The sequence below is a fragment of the Anas platyrhynchos genome, chromosome 4 (assembly GCF_047663525.1).
Source record: "Anas platyrhynchos isolate ZD024472 breed Pekin duck chromosome 4, IASCAAS_PekinDuck_T2T, whole genome shotgun sequence".
In the NCBI taxonomy this organism is placed as follows: domain Eukaryota; kingdom Metazoa; phylum Chordata; class Aves; order Anseriformes; family Anatidae; genus Anas; species Anas platyrhynchos.
The window spans coordinates 37,644,903-37,663,143 of record NC_092590.1 but is presented as its reverse complement, the minus strand read 5'-3'; the positions used below and the strand labels follow the sequence as shown (position 1 = coordinate 37,663,143).

At 35.6% G+C, this 18,241-nt stretch overlaps 1 protein-coding gene across 7 annotated transcripts in view; it reads right to left on the bottom strand.

The window, feature by feature from the left end:
* The window catches only part of TTC29 (tetratricopeptide repeat domain 29), a 126,312-nt gene that overhangs the window by 90,006 nt on the left and 18,065 nt on the right, over window positions 1-18,241 (bottom strand). For 6 of the 7 annotated variants that reach the window (XR_011809078.1, XR_011809079.1, XM_072037405.1 and 3 more), the window contains exons 4-6: window positions 15,188-15,411; window positions 11,097-11,276; window positions 4,474-4,659 (exon numbers count right to left, since the gene is read on the bottom strand). Coding sequence is in view for 5 of the 7 variants with exons in the window: in XM_072037405.1 (XP_071893506.1) it covers window positions 4,474-4,659; window positions 11,097-11,276; window positions 15,188-15,411 (590 nt within the window). In the remaining 2 variants the exon portion in view is untranslated. The remainder of the gene's footprint in view (window positions 1-4,473; window positions 4,660-11,096; window positions 11,277-15,187; window positions 15,412-18,241) is intronic. The other variant, XM_038178822.2, reaches the window with a different exon arrangement.

Sequence of the window (18,241 nt, the reverse complement as noted above, 5' to 3'; positions counted from 1 at the left end):
TATAAGTTATCTGAAATTGTCAAATGCATATATTTAAGATCTACATCATTTCTTGCATGATAGATGTTAACTATTTAATACAAAACAGAAAGCCCTCAAATATTGTAATGATGAGCACTGGTAATATAAGAACACATACAAGCCAGCACTGGCCATTATTTATCAATACACTCAACCTTTATTTCTTCTGTAAGATACAACAGTGCAAACCTGAACTTTGTAATTAACTTTAGCAGAATTTACACTAATAAGAACTATCATAGTCTGTCCTCAGACTATAATAATCTTATTCTGTGATTTACAGAAGAAATACATACATTTACAATGATGATTCTGATTATTACTTCCAAAAAGATATCCAAAACACAAGAATAAAAATATTTTTTGAAATTTCCTTTTTTTTTTTTTTAAACTGAGATTCTGCCATGAAGCCAATGCCTACTTGAATGACAAATAGTGCTGGATTTAATAAAACAAAATACAAGAATACGAATTGCCTTTTCAACATGCAAAAAAAAAAAAAAGTGACATCATGACATTTAATTACTCTATAAGAAAATGACTAGTAACCAAGCTAATAAAACTATATAATATCAGCTCCCTGAGGAAATACAAACTATGAGGTAAGTACAGCTAATTGAATGGTATCATAACCTGAACACTTCTGCAATAATCCCTGAGTAGCTTCTCATCTGGGTAACTCAGAGACCTAATTTCACAAATGCATTTTTTTTAAAAGAGATAAGAAAACTCATTCTGCAAAGAACCGCCACTGAAATCATGTCTGCTCCAAGCAGAATATTCTATTCTCGTCTGTAGCAGGCTACTCAGTTATTACTGTTTTCTTTCCCTTATGTACTCACAGCTACTAATCATCTGCATCCAAATACCATGGCTGTAGTCTATACAACTGACACTTCAAATATTTAGCTTTGAAGATTAATGAACATCAGATTATATCCAACCTCTAGGACAGGGACCAGGCTGAAAGTCAAAGAACTTCAGATTTGATTACACAATAAGCACTCACATTTATTGATTCTCTTCTAAGGCAAACAACAATTTTTACAACAAGCACCTATTTAACTTCATACTCCCAAGCATATACAGATGACTTCCATTCACAAATAAAAAAATACTCACATTCATGTGTGTGTACACTATTAGATGTGAATATCTTGTACAAGTTCTTTTCAGTTCCCTCACCCAATAGAGTAAGACTAACATCTCATTCTTTTAAAATTTTCCTCTCTTCCTGGCTGCATTGTTAATCAATGGAATTAATATAGATATGATGTTTTAAATCAGTTGAAAATATAATGTAAATGTTGGACATCATTCATGTACATATACATACTGGAATGTGTGTTTGTATGTATGTACACATACACATTCCCATATATGCATATTCGTGTACACATACACCCCTATACATATGTATCTATTCCTGTATATATGTATATATCCCAAGAGGAAGAAGGCATCTGACTCCTTCAGTTCACTATCAAATTAGACTACACCATTATAAATAACTGAAGAAAAAATATTATCATACAATTTACATGCTGTGCCTATGTGTTCTAAAATCAAAAATAGTGTGTTCAGAATTTAACACGACACCATTAATACTTATGTAATTTTATACAATGCCAACTCAACATCTGCTCTTACAATTTTTCTGCACTCAAAACTTGCAATTTAATATTTCACCCTCTGAAAATACGAAGTGCAAGGAATACATCTGTCTTTTTCTCAGTGGTCCCTCAAAACAAATCCTATGCTTTCTCTCAGTTCCTTGATTTTTTCACCTCTCCCTATGGAAATAAAATATTTGCAAAAGACAGATGCTATGGATTTAGTGGAACTTTACCCTGGACAGTGAGAAATGCACCTTGTTTTCTCTCTCCTTACCAATGTTACTACAAAGCTTTTCTTCTGGAAATTTCTAATATTTAACATCAGGAAAATCAAATTTTTCCCCCCTCCTCTAAACATTTCTAAGTATATTTAATAACTTCACTTATATACTTTTCAATAGGATTGAATGCTTAAAGATACATAAGTATTCAACAGTTTTTGCTTAACACATCTTAAAGGTAGGTAATGTTAAAAAAAAAAAAAAAGTTTGGCAGTGGCATGGCAAACAGTTGTGAGTCACACTCTGAGTCCTTAAAGATATATAGGAATGTTTGCTTTTATTTGCCATCTTATAATTTTATGTTACAGTAACTGAAGAACCACGTGAAAAGGTTGCAAAAAAAAAAAAAAAATCCAGCAACTTTAATCATTTTATTCTACTGAGGATCAGATAACCTAATTAAGCATATTTCACTCAAAATGAAAATGGCTTGGTTATGACTGGCTCGGCTTTAAGCAAGTGTTATCTTATCTACTGGGAAACTGAATCTAGCTTAGCTTCAATTCCTGGAATAAAACTGGAATAAATAATCAAACAGATTATTCCCAAGCATGTAGATAAAACATGAAAATGTAGTACAACCAATGCCAATACATCAAGAGTGAATGTCATCAGACCAAACTTCTTTTTAATTTAGGAAAGTTTTTCTCACTGTCACAACTTCCTTGTAAACCATTATGGAAGCATAGTTCACCTGTAACTACTGTTAGGTGAGTGCAAATGGGTTGGGAAATCCTATAGATACACACTGGTTATCGGTAAGTCACTGTCAGAAAAAGGCACTCAGTAAGTTGCCACCGGTCCCTGTCCTAGGTACAGTATAATACTTAGTATTTTTTATTAAGGATCTCTATTACAGAATCAAAAGATTATTACATGTTCAAATGATATCAAACTGGGAAGAAAACAAAGCATGTTGAAAAACAACATCAGAAGTCAAAAACAATCTTGACAATTTCTAGTAACTATCTACAAAATACTCTGTGCAAAAATTAACAAACAAAACGTATTTATAACAGGCAGGAATAACTGGTGATCCCAGAATGGCAAACTGAATACCTAATTAACAGTTCTTCAGAAAAGAATTTAGAAATTACTCAAGTTCATGAACTGAATATGTTCATTTTAGCATAAGTTGCATTCTCAATGTGGATGTTATACATGAAAATACAAATAACTGCGCAACTTGGAAGAAAAGTAGTTCACTCCATTTTATCTATCACTGGGGTATGAACTCCAATTTTAAAACTGAATCCAGTTCTGGGTGTTGCAGGCAAGAAAGATATGACAGATACAATTCCAGTTCAGAGGAAACAGCATGAATGACTACCAGTCTAGAAGACATGAGGAAATATTACGTTGGGATTTTTCAGCTGTAAGAGAACATGGGAGGAAACAAATAAATAAATAAAGTCACAACAAAAGTTTACGGATTTTATGTTTCATGCCCAAGTTTTTCCTGGGGAAAGGGGGAAGCTAGGCCATTATTCAAAACATACCCATTCTGTCAGCCATTTACTAGAATTGCATTATTTATACAAAATATTTCAGTTTCTGTGGATTTTTTTTTCCCTGAGAAAAGCCATTCTAGCTGAGAAACCGAGCACAAGCTGTGCTCAGGTTTGGGAACATTTTCAACCCATGAAGTAACACCTCTAAGCAAAAAAATAATGACCGTGCAAATCACATTTGAATAAATTGTTAGGAGAAAAAGTGTATTCAGTAATTAACACTGGAAGATAGGTTTTATTCAGTTGCTTGAGTCTCTTGATATAATACAAAGATAGGAAAATCTTTTTCATACACGTCTTGTTATACACAACACAACCCCTTCCGCCATTAAAGGTAATGTATTATTTTTAAAATATGGAAACAAAGGTAACAGTTACCTTAATTAATACCTTATATCACTTTCAGAGATTCACAGTTTGAAGATACAGACACACAAATGGAGAAATGGAGCTTAAGGTAAGGTATAAAGCTGAAGCAAACATCACTATGGCAGTCATATACAAACATCATGTGATCCTCAGGTAAGAGAAACAGAAGATTTTTAAAAGAGTACCAAAAAATGTAGTCTGTTTTATCCAACTGTAAGTTTTCCATCGAGGCAGAATTAAACTAAATTATGTGTTCATACCTTTTTTAAATCAAACTAGTTTGTATAAAAACAGATGCCACTCTACTTAGCCACCTGTGGCCTGAAGCAGCATTACCAGTCCTTGTCAAAAATACACAAAAGGAAATACATTTAACACAGAGGACCTCTGTTCTAAATGGATGTTCCCTTTAAACTTAGGCTTTGGTTTTCATCTGACTGAATACTTCCAACTGTTCATGGAAAGTAAACAGGGAAAATTGGTCTATGAATAATTACAGACTTTGTCTATTTGCTACTCCAAAAATAAGAATTGAAATAGCTTTTAAACTTCTTTTAAGTTATGGTTGCAAACCAATTTTACACAGAAATACAGTGCCCTGTAACAAAACACAAATTACCAAATAAGACCATCTTAATGCTGACACAACGTAGCATTACGAGCTCAGTGACTTACCTTGTTCCTCACTGATGAGGCCCGCGTGTGCGTGTGCTTGTGCTCGTCTTTTCCCGCCATCAGTTTTTATTAGTTGAGCAGTGTTAAAGCATCGTTCATAAAAGTAATTCCTTAACCATTCATCCTCAGGGTCATTGAAACAGTAGGCCAAGTTAAGCTGGTTATCATACACCTCCCCATAGTGCCCTTTAAAAACAAAAAATAGTCAAAATGCTAGTTTTCATCAGCTTTCACAAAGCTTACACATTACAGCAATCACGAGATAATGAAAATGAAGGAGTATTTATACATCCAGCACAAAATACTACCAAGTTCTCCTACATAGCAAGGAAATATGATAAAGGGAAAATGACAACCTTCCAAATTAGGCATAATTGAAAACTTAGTCTAGCAAAACTGCAATGAATTGCTATCACTTGTTTACAAACACAAAACTTAGTTCAATAAAACACACAAAACCTCTATAAGACTCATTTAAAGACAGAAGCCAGAGTGAGCAAAAAGACCCACACATCCAGTTTCTACTGGAGAAGTGTTTGAAGCACTGAGACCTGGAAAGACACCGAATGCTTTCAAAACAGGTCTGAGGTAGCAACCACGATGATGTAGATAAAGAACCAAAGAGAGCACTCTGCAAGTGCCCCCCACTAATTTCATACCATTTAAAATATTTAAAATAAGAATAACAAGAAATGTTTTGAGTTTTCTATCTACTTTCCCATTTTTATTACATTATCACTCTCTCGAATTAAGGACCAACTGCAATTTTACACCTTGACCTGAAAAAGACAGTCCGCCAAGCTATTGCTCTCAGTAAACACGGAAAGCAGAGGAGATTTAAACTCTCAGCTCTCCTTTATGATTTGAAGAAAAAACACATTTAGTTCCCACTGTAACATCCAACAGCCAGCTAAATGAATACATACTATTCCTCATATTTATAAAAACAGTGCGAGTCCCACCTCTAAGTAGCATTACAAAATTATCAACAAATACATTATTTACAATTTAAAATTGCCTATTGAATTTATTTCTCTCACATATAAAACAAAACAAAAACAACCACAAAACCCAAACCACATGAGATTATTCAAAAGACCTATTAATTTTGATTAGAGAACTAAAACTTACCTGGTAACTCTTATAATAGTGCTACTCCCTAGGGGTATTGAAGAATATGTTCCCTACGTGATGCTGAAGAATCTATGAGATAAGAGAGCGTAGCATGTATCTATATGTTTCACTGTAAACTTCTGGTACACTAAATGAATTTTCTTTCCAAACTCTGCTTACATTAGATGTGAATGTGAATAATTCACTAAAATTCCATCGCAGTTTTGGTTTTCTTACTGTGTTTGGGGCTGTGAAGCACAGCCTGTTCTTAAAAACAATTCTCATGTAGTTGGGTAAAGAAGGAGTTAAGAACCACAAGTGCTGCTGCAGGTGAGAGAATGTTTGGATAAGCCAGATGTGTGAACAGAACGGCTTTGCTTTCGGGAGTTCTGCAATTTGTAAGCTTTACTCAACAAAGAGAGAAAAGGGGAAAAAGAAAGAAAAAAAGCTTCTCTTACTTCTGATATGGAGCACCACACAGAAATAAACACGCACACAAAAATACATTAATACATTGATTTCAATGCAGGCATGATCTCACTCCAAGTCCAGATCTTTTCAAAGCACTTTAGATCTACGACATTGTATCAAAAACATTTTTATCAGAGGATGCAGTTATTTTTTTATTTTTGTTTTTTAATCTACAGGAAAAATTGGGGAAAATCCAACTTTCCAGAAGGACTAATTTCATGACTGTAAATTCTATCATCAATATGAATCCCTTGCATTGTTTAGAACACACAGTGGTAATTACTCAGAAAAGTACTTTGCATCTCTAAACCACACAGAGGAGTGCTTCCTCAGCCTCATCTGCAGTATGTTCTGTCTCAAAAACTTCAAGTTACTATTCAAATATATGTAAGTAACATAAAACCCTCATTCATCCCTCATGACATCCCTCATGTCATCGTGACTAAGTTCTTTGACTTCAGAATGCCTTGAAAAAGCCCTTCACTGTGCTTTGTGATGCAGTAAAAACTTTATTCTTCTGAAGGAATTCCTTTACCACCAAATCACATTTGCAACCTTCAACGGATTTATCTAATATTTATTTCTCCTCCATTTTTATCTATTCTGCCCATTCTGGAGAACATCTACTTAATCTTCTGTGTCTTTCTGAAATCAAGCTGAAATGGCTTTGCCTCCATTCTTGAGCACTCACTTTTTTGTCTTCTGGTTTATGAACTAATCCCTCTCCTTCCATGGTAAGCAATGGTTTGGGCTTAATATGCAAAGATAGCTACACACGTGTGAGTGTGTATTGCTGTGCATGTGCTCATATGCATGTATATAGAAACATACATTCATATGTGTGCGTATAAGAGTTGAGATATATAATTGGGATACACTCAACATAACCACTTCAGACATAGCTATATGTTTCCTAGAGTCCCTTTCCAGTCGGTGAAGAACAGCAGATACTGTCTGGCTGTGATTTTCATACCAATTTAAACATCCATTGTGGCACAAGATCATATCCAAAGTAGAAAGCAGAGGTTCCCATGATGATTACAAGCACACAAACATAACCACTTAAACACGAGAAATATAAAAGCTAATTATAATCACTAACTTAATCTAAGGTAATAATAATACACATCGGATATTGATTACAGCAGAGTGAAAATGAACTTAGAGGATATCAACAAATGCTTACAATAACACAGCAAAAGGAAAGAATTAGATTGTCATTGGGGAAGAACACTAGATACAAATTTGTTGCCTTTGAAATCTTTGCTACGATGTACCAAGGCACTAATGCTACATAAAATTATGCAAATAACTTCAGGTAGTGCCCTACAAATCTCAGGAGATGGAACTGACCTGAGGCGGACTATTGCTACTGCCACAGCTTTGATTGAATGAACTTTAATGTGACCCTCCGATGACTATCCTGCCGGTGAATAACAATGAGAAGTGCACAAAGACAACCATTTCTCTGTAATTGTCTTGGACAGTGGCTGACCAGATACGCTGGTGTCACAAGAAAATAAACCCCAAAAGATAGATGTTTAAAAGCCATATTGTCTTCTGGATTCAAAGTCTCTCTGATTTACATATCAAGAAATTCACTGAGATTATTCTGACAGTGGCAAAGCCAGTATGTCAGACTTGGCGAAAGTGAACTTTTATCTCCCCAGGAGAAAAAAAAATATTAGAATAGGTAAATACTCTCTTCTACAGAATCTCCCATAGGTAACACAGTCATTAAAGCTTTGACCCCTCTGATTTTTTACAGTAAGTTCTCTGCATCTGCTAATAGATTACACGTAGAGAAAATTTTTATGTATATATTGATGTAAAAAAAATCTGTACCACTTATCAGAGAGATAACGACACCACTGGAATATGATACCAAATGAGCAGAAAGAACTCTGAGTCACATAAGCAATTGTAAAACAGTTCCTGCAAGACGAACTGTTCTTAAATGAGTAAAAAAAAATATAAGAATGCACACAAATAAAGGTTCAAAAGGTGTTCTCATTAATCTTTTGAAAATTACATCTAGTCCATGGAAGGTGAATCCAGGTTCCCTAGAAGACACAGGATTGAGAGAATGCTGTAAAGAGCAGCAGAACGGCTGCCCAAAATGGTAGCTGAGCAGAACAAACCAAACTTGATGGAGCAGATGGTGAAGCCTAATATTTTGTGGTTTTGGACATAACTTAAAATCCGCTGAGAACACACCTTATAAGCAATTAGCCAGTGTAACATTTTTTTCAATGCCAAATTACCAAATTTAAGGCAGTAATAATAATTCACAAGAATTGAGTACAATTGTTTTTTAAAACAAAAGGTCATCCCATGCTGCAATATTTATTTTGTACATTTTTGAATGTTTTAATCACAGAATTATAGAAAATTTACTTTCCACTTTGTTTGATTTGTACTTTTCAAAATATTTTATTTTCATTGTCCTTTGCAATGGAAAACAAAACAAATCACGTTGAAAGTGGGTATCTATGCGCAAAAGGAAAATATTCCTATCAAACTTTACTGGTATCTTTTTGTTGAAAAGAGATTTAAAAATCTGTTTTCTGCTTAGGGTTCATATACATATATATATATGTAGTTTAAACATTAAACCCTATATATTAAACACATACAGGATTTCCTGCTCTGCATCAGAATCTCTTCAGGTGCATCTCAACTGGCACATAAGGATCTTTTATTGTCATGCTTGATCCATAGCCCCTGGTCAGCCCATTGAATAATATCTTGGTTTGTTCTTGGACTGTTATCAAGAACCCTTGGCAAACAAAAGTGTGCATGGAGCAGATAATTCAGGTCTGTGCTCTGCCTGTTGGCTGTGTTCAGCCAGACAACTGCTGAGTAGTGCAATGCACAGGGATAGTGAGGTGGAGGCTGCGTACGAGTAACAGAATTGGTACGAAAGAAAAGAAGCATATGGAAGATCTGCAAGCTGTGCTACTGTGAAGTGGTTTAGTACAACTGCTGCCACATCTGTCTGTATGATCTCCTTTGTGACAGGATGTAGGAGATGAATTGAAAAGAAGTACAAGAGTGATCTTTAGAATGGAGATGAAAACAACATCCTGAAGAGATCCTGGCTTGGCATTTTCCCTGAAGAAGATGCTGTTGTTAACAGAAAACAGAACTTGTACTTCAGAAACTCACCTTTAAAATACAGGTATCAGAAATAAATATTTCAACATCTATCTCTGGCTGAATATTTTCTACCAAAGGAACCACCAGTCAGTCATTTGTTCCTGCCAGACAAAGGCTGTAGGGAAACTTTTCAACAGCTGATAACACTCCTCTTTCAGTTCAGTTACTCGCTTTTAGTGAGTATGACTTAATTATAACTGACCATTCACTCTTGAAGACATGTCAAGGAACAGCCTAAGATCATTTAAGTCACTAGGAGCCATTTCTGATGTCTGAAAAAGACATCATCACTACTGGAAGTTTCATTTTTCTCTTGCCAGAGAGATCAATACCTGTGACTCAGTAGCAAGACTACTGATGCTGTAAAGAATTCATATACAGAAAGATCCAGGATGGAGGCTCTTGGGCTGATAAGGAGCACGAACAGCAACAGAATATGGTGCTACTAACAGTTTATTTCTACCTAAATTCATACATAGCAAAGAATCAGTCCCATTTTGTCCCATGGTTCGGGACAACCATGCCTCTACTATTGCAGCTGGAAGACCACACTTTGATTTCCTTTTTTTTTTTTCTTTCTAGAAGTTTTTCCACAAGCCACACTCAGTGAGTGAAAACACACAAATGCAAATGAAGAAAGGTTGCTATGGGGTAGCATGCTGACATACAATCAAATTGCATGCAGAGCCTCCGTTTCTTAGATATCATGAAGCAGGGCACATGCAGGGTGCAATCCCCTCCACCCCTCCCTAACGCTGCTAAGTACCTAAGCAGAATATACTCAAAGTACAATCTACACAAAGATGCTGGGAAATGGTCAGGATATAATTTTATCAAGTAATAATAAAGCTCTCTAATGATAGCAACATAAGACAATTCAACGGGTAATCTGGGACACTAAAAGGGGACTCCAAGCCACTGGAATGAAAACACGCCACTTAAATTAGAGGCACTCAGGCACTACTTAAAATGCAGAAATGCTGCCTCTGTTGAAGTCAGCTGGCTATATTTTGAGGTCTGGCTTCTTTCCAGAGCAGAATAATTTCACTTTCTGTAAGCTAATTGCAAAAACAATAAATTCTTCCACTGGTCTCTATCAACTGCTAGCTTTTCTCTTGTGAAACAGTATTAAGTAGAAAAGGACAACTCTGCTTGGAAAACAAAAGTATTCCTTTGCCCATACAGCCCCAAAACCAAAGCGAAACTACATCCACCAAGCAAATATTAAAGGAGGGTTTGGTATGTTTATCCTTTTTCTTTTTTTTTTCTCTTTTTTTTTTTTAATGCACAATCACTTTTTTTTCCTCCTCTCCACAATAGCATGGGTAATACAGTTATTGCAATGTTTCAAGCCCAGCCTAAGGCATAAGCGTGAAATCTTACAGAAAAAGCATTTCACTGTAAAATGCTAAACTCTATTTTCAACCTTTAGTGCCTCAGACATAGAAAGATTTTCTAGTGTGAACACATCAAATACTCATGCTTTCTTCATATACTTTAGGAAAAGTCATCTTTTACAACAACAACAAATGATAATTCATGCTGTCAAAAGTTTGCTCGCTGAAGTGAGGAAAAAAAGCACCGTTAGCAGCTCCTCCTAATTGTTTGTGTCTGATATTCCCTAGAACGCAGGTCAGCAGCTTGTAGCACGTGCACAGATTTAGCATTTGACATACCACAAAGGCAGTGCAGGCTCTAAGAAAGGCAAGCTGTAATTCCTATTATCCACTAGCTGCCCCAACGATCAGCTAATAAGCGGTGTCTTGCCCCTTTGAAGGCACATCCGAGCTGACTATTAGCTCTACATGCTGGATTTGCCACAGAGAACAGTCATCTGCTACCACAGTGCTGACTGCTCCACACACATCACAGCCACTCACCTGGGGAACTTCCCATTTCTGCTCCCCTGCGCCAGCAAAGGAAAGCCAACAGCTGAGAGGACTCTTCCTTTAATTGCTCCTGAGCTGTAACTTGCCTTCTGTTCCCTTCATCTGGTGGGGCCAGAACACAGGTAAACCAGCCCACGCTGGCAAGCACTGATCGTATGAGCTCTTCGTGGCCTAGATTAGTCACCATAGGTGAAGATTCAGTTAGGGTTCAGCCCCACATTCAATACACAGTTCAGATGTGATCTGAAGAGCAAAGCTTTACAAGCCTTTTTAGAATAAAACTAGGACTGGTGACCCCTACTTTGACAAATGGTAGATTTGGCACACCATCCCTGACAAGCTGCTGACCCCAGTCTAAAATACTGTTCAGTGTCAATCTGCATAGCACCATCCTTTTTTTTGGCTCAGTGCTAACTAAATAAAGGTAGCTAGGCAATAATTTGAGGAGATGATTCAAAAAGCTTAGTGAGATTTTTAGGTACAAGCCTAACAAGTAAATTAGTAATGCATTTTATAAGAGTAAGACAGGCTGTAGACACCAAATAACAATTTGAAAAATCAGTTATATGGTAAAAGGTGTGCAAACAGCAGCTTAAAGCTTCTGATTTCACTTCTAAGTATTATTATCTGAGGAAAGGCAACACTTGTCATTATAATAAACTCTTCTCCCAGGCAGGCATGAAATTAGGTGCTGTTCAAAAACTCCAAGAGGTGAATTTCCTTTCTTCCTGCTGTTTCCCTATGACCCACCCAAACATGCAGAGATATAGGGTCAAATTTTATCTGCATCTTAGACAGACAAAATGGATAAAATTAATTCTATTTATCCAGTGCACTTCTGTAGGGTATGGTCATCACTTGTTCTCACGATGCCAGCAGCCAAAAGATACTTGGTTAGCAATCCTCGTTTTCAGATCAGGACGGGACTGTGGCTTCAGACTCTCTCTCCTGCTAACTTTCAGAACAGTCCTGACTAGGGATGAGGGAACTGTGGCTCTTCAAAGGGATAGTAATAACAACCTACTGACATTGGTATGCCTTTAAAGGACAATTATAATTTTAAGTGAAATTACTCTGGGCAGTAAAACCAGGCAGGCAATTGGGCAGGCTATTTGATGGCCTCAAAATATATATTTTCTTTTTGAAAAAGGACATTTTCAACAACATGTATTAAGAAATAATGGCATACATCAGATGCTGAGCTATGTAGATTACTTTGGCATTTATCCTGCAATTTTCTTTAAAAAAAGAAAACAAAACCTAAAAATATACATATTTAAACAGGTAAATCCCTCCCCCCCCCTTTTTTTTTTTTAAACTACGGGGACCAAAACTAGTAAAAGAGAGGTTAGTTCATGATAACAAATGATAATAAAGAAATAATTAGAAACAACTCTACTCTGAAGTCAGAAGCATTTATATTACTTGCATCGAAGACAACCAAAGAGGAATGCAGTCAACAAGTATTGCCAATATTTCTGCAGTGTTGTTTGTTTTTGGAGGGGTAGGTGGGGTGTAATGCTGTACCTAGGGCAGAATAAATCTGTCAGTTATGAAAATGAAAACAGAGAGAACATTCACTGCTGTGTCCAAAGCTTAATGGTATGGACAACGTAAACAGTCACAATTTTTAAATGAAGAAATAATGAGCATAATTGCTCTTTTATATCAACTTCCACATCATAATGGACTGCCTTGATTCATCCTGTCAAAGCAAAAAATTTATGTCCATCATTGCAGAGTCTAGAATTACAGACTACCAGCAAAAAGAAAAGATTTACATATCCCACCAACAAATATGGAAAGTGGGTCAACAAATACCTAACTTTCTCTATGTAACAACTCTGAAACTCTAAACTTTGGAGCAGCGGTTCTAAGCAAAACTCACAATGAGACAGCAACACTGTGATACAAAAACATCAGGTGAGAAAGCTAAAGAACAAAAGGGAAAGCTTTTTACTGACATCAGTAATGTTTCATTTTCCACTTAGCACCTCAGGTTAAAAAAAATAAATCTCTTCATGAAGTTTAGATTTATCAAAGAATGTACAAGTCCTACAGATTTTTTTCATACCTTTACACCTGCAATCTCTTCACCACAACCGTTAGCTCAGGACAGCATACTTGAGACAGGTATGTTTTCAGCTAGCCTAATATTAGTGACATCAGCCACATTGTAAAACTCTCACTGTTCACTGCCCCAAATGTTACTTTAAATGCTTTAAGCCATATTTGGCTTGAACTGTAGTGGCTGAGGAGCAAACGCAGGTCAGCTGCTGTTGTGACTGCTATGCCGTAGTAAGTTGCAGCTGAAGGATGAAGCCAACTGCTGAACACCTTTTAAATGGTTTCAGCTGAAGTTGTCATGAGATTGTAAACCAGAGCTCCAACCAGTTTGATTAGAATCAGACAGCAACTGGATTAGTGGAACTCCTAAATTAGTATTTGATGAGCTGTGTAATCCATATGTTATCTTCACAGCATTACTAGCTCCAACAAGCTGTGATACAAATAGCATCCACCCCTTTGTCTGCCTCACTTAAAGATTTGTGGAAAGGTTTACACTGAAACTGGCAAAAAATCAAAACTCTTGCTACCCTGATCTTGCAATTCAGTCCAAATGTGTTGCTTGAACGCTTGCCAACTCCATTGGCACATTCTCATTACTTTCTTTGCTTTCATTTTAACCAACTTGAACAGGCAAAGTGTGGAAATACTCTCTTCCAGAGACAAGACACAATCAGTCAGCTGATGGGCAGTATCCCATCTCTCACAGAGCCCAGCATACAGTGAATGCCAATTTCAGTGAGGGAAAGGGCCTCTGCTTTCCACAGGGGCAAAATCAGCACAGTCAGCACCTTGCCTCTCTGGGAGGGTATTCACCACCTCTATTGGCAAACAGCAGTTAATAATACAGAAAAAGATCTTGCACTGAAGGGACACAAAATACTCTCCTTGAGCATCTGCTGGAAGCAGGTCCATCAAGAGGTGCCTTAACTACCACTTTTCAAACACCAATGTATTGGCACAATGCTTATGTACGGCAGAGTAGTCTGGGAGCAAAACTCTATCATACTCCTGCGAACAACATGGGTCTGTGTTCAGGTTGTAGTCATACTCAAGATAAACTTGAATATTTCTTCCTATCATAGGCTGGCTAGGATTGTAGTGAATTAAATAAAGAAACACAACTTTTTGCTTTCAGACTAAACGTAAACTAAACATATTAAATGAGTGGAAAGCTGTCTTTTCTAAAAATTAAGTTTTCTGTTCCTAAATTTCAGCAAGAAAGCTTAGGTCCCAAACTCTCAAGCTTTATTTTAGATTTTCCTCTTTATAGCAATCAAAATGTAACTTGAAACAAGCCAACTATAATGAAATCAACTCTGCTATGAAACAGAATTGTAGTTAGAGCTTTACCTGCCTCCATTTCTTACAATTATTCCAAGGGAGAAACACAGAGTAAGTTATGTTACTATTTACAGTAAAGCAAAATGATAAATATAAGAGCTCAGTAAATAGTAAGCAACAGAAAAAATACAGTAATTTGGAGTTATGTCTTCACTAATATTTAGTAATTCACAGGTGGCATGTTACATCTATGTGCTGTATTCTATTTGACATGTTCACAATCCTTTTTAAGTCAGTCACAAATCCAAACAGTTAGCAGACAGTGTATTTAATAAAACCAGATTTATAAAACTATTACTGTTTGAAACAGCATTTCACCTATTAAATTTTTCTAATACAAAACCAGCTAGTCAAATCAATAGAGAAAGAAAAACAATAAATAATGAAACTGTGAGAAAATATTTGGTGTTATCAAAGCTATAAATATATTAAATATTTCTGATATTATAATGCACTCTCTGTGTGTTTTTTTTTTCCCTCTCCAGAAAACCTCTCCCGATATCTGCAGTTCCTAATCATTTATTCTATAAATACAGCTTAGTTGACTAAGGCTGAAATGTGCTAAGATGCAGTAACGTTTCAAATTCATACATGAAACAATTTGGAAGCTTCCCCCAGGCATTGGCGGCTGCGGCTCCCGCTGCTCTGCTACCCACAATCCCCCCATTTACCTGCTCGCTGGGCTGCCTCAGCCCTGGTCAGGAAGTGGTAAAGCTGATCCAGCTTATCAGGCTGCTCCTCCAGGGACTTCTGCTGCCATATGGCTGACCCAGGCCCTGCAGCCTCCCTCAAGGCATTCCACTTCTGTATCAGAGTGAAGAGCTCGGAGAAGGACTTGTGATAACCCTGTCGCAGCATGTCTATGCAGATGTTCTCCTTGTATGAATTCCTGTTACTGGGAATAAGAAAGACGGATTTTAAGCCTTTAAACCTGCATTCTGTTCTCCACCTTACCAAATAATTACAGATACTAAAACAGCTTTCAAGATGAGACCTCTGCAGTTCACCAGCTGGGAAGGGGTATATTTTTCCCTTCGCAGAAATCATTCTACCAAAATACAATTACAAATATCCTACCCTAGGGAAGTAAACATGGGAATAGTGAATAAATACCCAAATATATATCGCAAACATGTTCAGAATATACTGATATTTTAGCTGGTACTGTTAAAAAAAAAAAAAAAAGGTTGACTGATGGGAAAAAAGATATGTTTACATCAGTTTATGAAAACACAAACTCTTAGTTTGCTTTAAAACACTGCAGAGAGGAAAAGATGAAACATCCTACATGTCAAAACAATGTATACATTCAATAGTTTTGCTGTAGGATACAGTGGCTTGGTTTAATATGTCAAACAAATCTTGTGTCAGAAACACAATTGTTAAATATTATTTTGCTTCTCTTTAGCATATAACTTCAGCTGGGACTGGTTCACATCCTAATTTTAAAATCAAGCGATGCAATGACGAATTTACATCAAAATTATCCAATTCATGAAGTCTGAAAAGATATACTAGTCCAAAAGCTGTATAATCAAATATTCTCAAAAGCTAATATATCTTTTTAGATATTATTTATGGAAATAATCAAAATATTTCTTTTATGCAGCATGAAATGATTATTGTGTCCCAACCTGGAGAAAGCTATGAGTTCAATGGGACTACCTGAAACACTGAAGCGTAAATGTAAATGTTTGCAGGAGCAGCTATCTAGTTTGGGAAAACAAACCCTCATCCCAGTAAAAAGACAAGGACCTAAATGTGGTAATTTTAATTTGTATATTCCACTTAAGTTTTCTATTTGTTTTTAAGACTGTCTTTTAAGATGAGAATCTATTTAACTACTATTTCTGAGAGGCATTAAAATAAATATGGAATTGTGAAAACTGAGATTTGCAGTGTATGCAAGAAATTCAGATGACCTCATGCTGAACAATAGCCCAATTAGAATAGTATTTCTAGCCTAAGAAGAACTACTGCAGTTCTTTAACAATCCTAATTAGACTTGAGATTATGTAAAAAAAAGTCTTAGCTAGATGTCAGTCAAGTAAATGGTAATCTGAGGTGCAAGAACTAAATAATCTGCATTATTTCAAGTTTAATATCATTATTTAAAAAAAGCTATTAATTACTCCATAAACTCACATTAATCCTTCATTTGTATTTCTTACATTTTAGTTGCAGAACTGAACACAAAAAATATTACACAATTCTAAAAGGTACATGATATGACAGACTAAAATACTGAATGTATTTTTTAATGTATATGTATTTCAATATGGAAAAATGCAGTGTTTACGTATACAAGAGAAAAAACATAACTATTCTGTACCAGAAAAACATTTGCAAAATTTATCTTAGAAAAGTAAATGAGAAGTATCTTTAATCATTTACACTATATTTGGCACATACCAGGTTCTCAGTATACAGCTTCAAAATACCACACAGATATTATATTAATAAGGTACAATATATTATCTACTCTGTATATGGAATGCTTTTTTCTTTTTAAAATGTGTGGTTTTTTTTTGTTGTTTTTTTTTAACAACAAAAAAAATATATATGTAAAAAATTCCCAGCATCTTTGAAAGGCCTAGGACTGAATCCTACAGTAATATCACCCAAAGCATTGGAAAAAAATCTAAATAGCAGACGTACATACATGCATCTTTATTTATCTATATGTGGTCTGTACGTTAGTATATGTGTGTATGCATTATATGATCAGATGTGTTAGAAGCAAAGAAGAAAGTAATTAGCTGCTAAAACATCTTAATAGTAACTGAACAAAACATCATTCAGTTCATTTTTAACACTCAATACACAGTACCAGTATTTGTATAAATAGAAAAACTGTGTCTGTGTAAGATGTTACTTGTTGTGTATTAACGCACTTGATGTCAAAGCACATTTTCTGCACAAGACAGCATTATTAATGAACCAACACAGGAAAACAAAAAATGCAGGAAAACTTCTGTTTAAAAATTAGTTTCACCATTCTTTTTTAACAAAAGGCCATGCAACTTAATATATAAATTGAAATAATGCTGAAGTTACCAAATGTACAGAGCACATTTCTTCTTTGCCAAAGATAACTGTGTTGATAACTCTTAAGCAATGAAACTATCTTGTGTATAGCCACTCAAATTTTAGAGGCATAAAGATAAAAGTTATCTCACAAAGCTATAATTAAAAACAGGCAGTACACAAAGAGACGAACAATACATGTGTTTCTTTAAATTACTACAACACATCAGCCACAAGTGCCTGATCACACGAAAGATACAGAAAGGCCAGAAATGAACGATAGTATGGGGATGAATGTTATTAGTGACACCTAAGAGAGAGCTTAACACTGCAACCGATTTCTGAAATTGGTTCAGTTATCCGAGTGGATCCAGATGGAAATGCCAGGCTTCTTTCTCCAACAAGCAGTCCTTCTGAACAGAGGAGCAGTGTCAGTGACAGAAGAAAACTGAAAAGTTCTTGAAATATCTTTCAGTATCTTGAAATAAATTATAAGTCCTCAATCCTCAAAATCCTTTTTGTACCGCTTTTTATAATATTGTGCAGCATGTAAAATAAGAGATTAAATACAATGCCTCATGTTTTACATTACTGCACATTACTTTATTCCTAACATCAGTATCAAAAATGGATACCTAATTAAATGTATGTGATTTATTTTATAAAATCCAACTGCTAACTTTATGGTTCTAGTACAT